Source organism: Polypterus senegalus, chromosome 10, assembly GCF_016835505.1.
Source record: "Polypterus senegalus isolate Bchr_013 chromosome 10, ASM1683550v1, whole genome shotgun sequence".
Lineage (NCBI taxonomy): Eukaryota > Metazoa > Chordata > Cladistia > Polypteriformes > Polypteridae > Polypterus > Polypterus senegalus.
The window spans coordinates 133,515,053-133,519,975 of record NC_053163.1 but is presented as its reverse complement, the minus strand read 5'-3'; the positions used below and the strand labels follow the sequence as shown (position 1 = coordinate 133,519,975).

At 38.5% G+C, this 4,923-nt stretch overlaps 1 protein-coding gene across 1 annotated transcript; it reads left to right on the top strand.

The window, feature by feature from the left end:
- Positions 1-882: 882 nt before the first annotated feature.
- Positions 883-4,601, top strand: rx1 (retinal homeobox gene 1). Its single transcript, XM_039764593.1, has 3 exons — positions 883-1,171; positions 3,481-3,731; positions 4,155-4,601. Exons 1-3 carry the CDS (start codon positions 883-885, stop codon positions 4,599-4,601), a joined length of 987 nt encoding a protein of 328 aa, XP_039620527.1.
- Positions 4,602-4,923: the final 322 nt, after the last annotated feature.

The window sequence follows — 4,923 nt, the reverse complement described above, 5'->3', positions numbered from 1 at the left end:
GCATTTTGCAAGGAGTCTTAGGAAACCTTTATAATGAATTTTATCATGTCCTTCTTTGTTACATCCCATAAATTTTGTTCCACATTGTATCCTATTTGACTTTATTTTAACAAACATTTTGTGAAAGGTGACACATAACATAGCAATAGATTTAACCATATTCATTACAAAACAGAACAAAACAGACCACATTCTTTGCACCAAAAAAGCATAGAAGTAAGAATATTATTTAATCGGATGGAAGTTGCATAAACATGTTTTTTTAAAAGATGCCCATTCTGATAGCAAAGTTTAGGTAGGGGATAAAAGCATCACACCTTCCATGAATTTCATAAAGACAGACAGCCAATAATGATTATTAAAGCACAGCACTTGGCTTTTTTTTTCTGGGCATAAAGTACAAATCTAACAGCGAATGTGGCTGTTACTGTACTGTATGTGTGCCTCATAGAAGCTCCTGAAACTAGACTTAAAGCTTTGATTTTAAAGAAAACAAAATACTTGCAAGTGCTTTGTGACAATTTAAAGACACTATAAACTGTGCAGTTAGAAAAAAGAATTATGGGGCTGACAATACTATAGTGCCTGGCATGTTATTCAAAGTCAAAAATTTATAGATGTTTTTGAATTCTCCATTATTTTCTCCTTTCTCTAATATGTTTTTGATTTCTCATATGATTTCTCTTTTATTGCAGGTCTACTCTGCCCTGCAATTCCATTCCTACTACCTAACGTTAGAGAAGTTTGGGGTTCACCAGCAAATATACTCTGGATTTTGGTTTTTTTTTGGCTTGTGGCAACTCTTTTCTTCTCTTTCTCTCTCTCTCTCATAAAAATATCCTGAGCCTTACACTTTGGATAGCTACAGACCCCTGTGTTCGAATGCATTTGTCACTGGATACAATTAGTATGGTGGATGACAGCTGCCTCTCACCAGGGAACTTTCATGAGATGGTGAAAGGTGGAGGTGCTGCCTCTGGGGGCCGTGTACACAGTATTGATGTCATCCTTGGCTTCAGCAAGGACCAGGACCCTCTACTTAACTCTGCAGGAGCTGGCTCTCATAAAGTTGTTGTTGAAAGTTTGGGAGAACCAGGAAAAACTAACCCAACCCATTCATTTGGTCATCTGCACTCACTCAGAGACAGCCAGGAACAGGCTGCCTTCCATGGTAAGGAGTGATTCCAGTGATCTGGCACATCTTGTCCAAAAGCTGCTTATAAATTACCTCATTTTTGTGTCTGTTTGTATGAGCTTGGTGGCTGTAACAATCTATCAACACAGAGTGACTGAAGTCAAGCTCAGAATGAAGACGATGATCTAAAAAAGATCAAAAAAAAATTTGATGAAAGCAAACAAATATGATTGTGAGACAAGAAAAGCAGTACTGGGGGTGTAAAATTGTAGAAGCTACTAATGGTTAAAATTGAGTTAGGCATGATTTCTTAAAAATATTTTTAATGTCAATTTTTCTTTTACCCACCTCAATCTGAAACAATAAGAGATATAAAAGATCCGGATCCCAATTAACGTATTTTCACTAAATAATGACAATTATTATTAATGACCAGCAGCAGCAGGTCTTCAGTTAATCACCTATGGCATGTCATACATGTACTCTCTCTCCATCCCTTGATACATTATAGTGCCCTCTGATAAACTACAATGTTTTCAAAACATGCCAAAGTTTCACTCAAAATAAAAATGTGCCTCTGTGTTCACACAAGTTCATTTGGGCAATATTAATATTCTGAGACAAGCAAAGAGTGTGTTTGAAACTAGTGGTTCCATCTTGACAGTCAAACATGTTGTGATGTCCAATTTGCTCTAAACAAAGACCTTAAATCACATTCAGTTAGTCCACCACCCCCTGAATATTTCCTCCTTAGTTCACCTGTATTAATCCAACCTAACCCAAATGCTAAAAAGGGTCATAATATGACATTTGTAGTGCTTATTTTGTTGCATCATCCGTGTTTCTATAACAAAGAACATCTGAGAAGGCCAAATACACCCCTTTTGTAAACTCTATTCAGATCAAATTATATACCAAAGGCAAGACTTGTCCAGTTGCCATAAGTGTGTCAAAAAGTATTCTAAGATAATAAATGCTGTCCCTAAGGAAAATCTGCATGAAGTTAAATCCAATCTCTCTTAACAAAAAAAAGCAGGTCCCTGCCTAATACCAAATGTAATTCGGCAATCCCTAAAATTAAGTTCTGCTTAAGGCAGTGCCAGACCTAAGAAAAAAAAAGAAATTTAAGCACTTTTGACAATAATTACACACAATCATGAACTGTGATTTCTTGACATATCAGCTCAATTTAAACCACGGATATGTGTGTTTCATGTTTCTGCACTTTGCTCTGACAGTCAGCCTGGACAGAGTGGCTGAGCTGATTGATCTTTTATTTGAATCTATTGGTCTCCATTTGTAAACCTTGGAACAGCGGAAATAAAGCAACCTATGAATGTTGCCTTTTTGGGCAGCACAATCTATATTCTACAGCTTGTTCTTATTGTCATAGTCTAGGTGGCACACCATGTTTTTTGAACACAGTTGTCCTGGGGGCCAAATTCTTCCCAAACCAGCTACATCCAGGATTTCACAGTAATCAACCTCAGTGAGCTTCAATAAACCACAATGGAACGCTGGTAACCCCAGGATGTCCTCAAAATCTGCAGCTGGTTAATTCAAAAATCAAACAAATCAAGTCTTGCAAATCAAACTTTTCTTAACAACATTTTTATAGCACACCTTCATACACTACGTGTGTAGCTCAAAGTGCTTTACAGCATGTCCAAAATAGCTAAAAAGCAAATTAAACTTAGATAAGAATAATAATGATTACATAACATGCAAGAAATAAATAATACACACTTACATAAGATAGATATATAATTAATACAGACACAGAGACCTTATACATAGAACTGTTTTTAAGTCTATAAAGATGAGTCCAATGACAAGGTCAGATGGCTGGGGAAGACAGTAAAACAGCCATCTCCTGTTCTGTCGTTAAGCTTCTGAAAATATAAAATGCAGTTATAAGCCTCAAACAATTCTAAAATGGTAAATTAAACAGAGTTTACCTTGAGCAACCTTTATTTAATTCACCGTAAAAGATCAGACTTTATACTAATACAAATTACCAATTGAACAAACTTTATTTTATAGCCCACTGCATTTTATAGTGTTTTTTTCTAAGTGTACACCAACTCTGAATATAATTCTACAATGTGAGTACTAGCACCTGAAGTCAGTCTCTCAAGATCACAGAGCGTCGCTGGTGTCATGGGAAACGGCAGTCTGTAGAACTGCCTAAATGTCTCCTCTCCACCTCCCACTAACTCATCAAATTAGCAAAAAATCTCAGTTTAATCAGATCGTCTTAAAATCACTAAGCTCAGAGTTTGATGTTAAAACTCAAATTGCTGCTTGCACTGATATTGGCTTATATTTTGTCCCTTATCCCTAAGACTCTAGCCTGTTCTCTAACAAGTGTGACAGCGATCTAACGGACCTAAGGAAGAATGTTGAGAATGACTCCAAATCACCTGATCTGCTAGAGGATGAGCAGCCGAAAAAGAAACACAGGCGCAACCGAACCACCTTCACCACATATCAACTGCATGAACTGGAACGTGCCTTTGAAAAATCGCATTACCCGGATGTGTATAGCCGTGAGGAACTTGCTATGAAAGTCAATCTCCCAGAAGTTCGTGTGCAGGTCAGTCACAAGCAATTTCTTTTGCCTAAGAAAATTTCACTTTTCTCCATTCTTCTTATTCCTCCAGCTAATAGATGCCAGGTAGTCTGAAGTCAGTTGGTTAATAGAAGTCAATAAGACCGCAACCCAGGCATATGCTTGTTACAGACCTGGTTTGCTCATAAAACAAGTCTTTTGAGCTTATTTTGTTAGTTTGTATAGTAAAGAAGCAGTAGATTTTCATATGCATCTCTTCAGCAATGTTTCAGGTTAAGACTTTTCCCTCACCACTGAAAGCTCAATGGTACCTGTTCTATTCAAAAGTATGCTTCAGAGATTCTGTAATTAGCTCTAGTAAGGCTCTGCCCTTAAAGTAGGGATGCTCAGTGAATAAAGTGATTACAAAGTGATCCTGTTCTACTTCTCCTCCTCTTGTTACTTTAGGTATGGTTTCAGAATCGGAGGGCCAAGTGGCGTCGGCAGGAAAAGATGGATGCCAGTACCATGAAGCTTCATGATTCCCCTATGCTGTCTTTCAACCGAACACCAATGCCTGCCAATGTGGGCCCCATCACTAACTCTTTGCCCCTGGATCCCTGGCTCACCACACCACTGTCAAGTGCCACTTCAGTGCACAGCATACCTGGTTTCATGGGGCCAGCTCAAGGGCTGCAGCCTGCCTATCCCAGCCACTCCTTCCTGAACAGCCCTCCTGCTATGGCACAAAGTATGCAACCCATGTCTGCTCCTCCACCCTATCAGTGTCCAGCAACTTACACAGAAAAGTACCCACTGGAGGATGTGGACCAGAGGAGCTCCAGTATAGCCTCATTGCGCCTGAAAGCCAAGGAACATATCCAGTCTATGGACAAGACATGGCAGCCCATCTGAAACAATGGAGCGCAACTTTGCGATTCAAACCTTTAAAAGATCAAAGACTTTAGACATTCACATAAACCACAAGGAAACGACCATCTCACACCTTCATTATATAATACTACCTTCTAACCGTAATCTAAAACAGTGCCCTTAATATTAATGGTGATAGCACAAAATGAGGCTTTATGGAATGGAAATGAGGCGATGGAGATATGTTTAGTAAACAAAATATGAATTACTTGAGTTCTGCCAGCTAAAGGTGTCTAAATGATTCCATTAGAGAATTCACTGGCACTGACTGAACTATTTTATGCAAAAAGGTAAACAAGGGAGG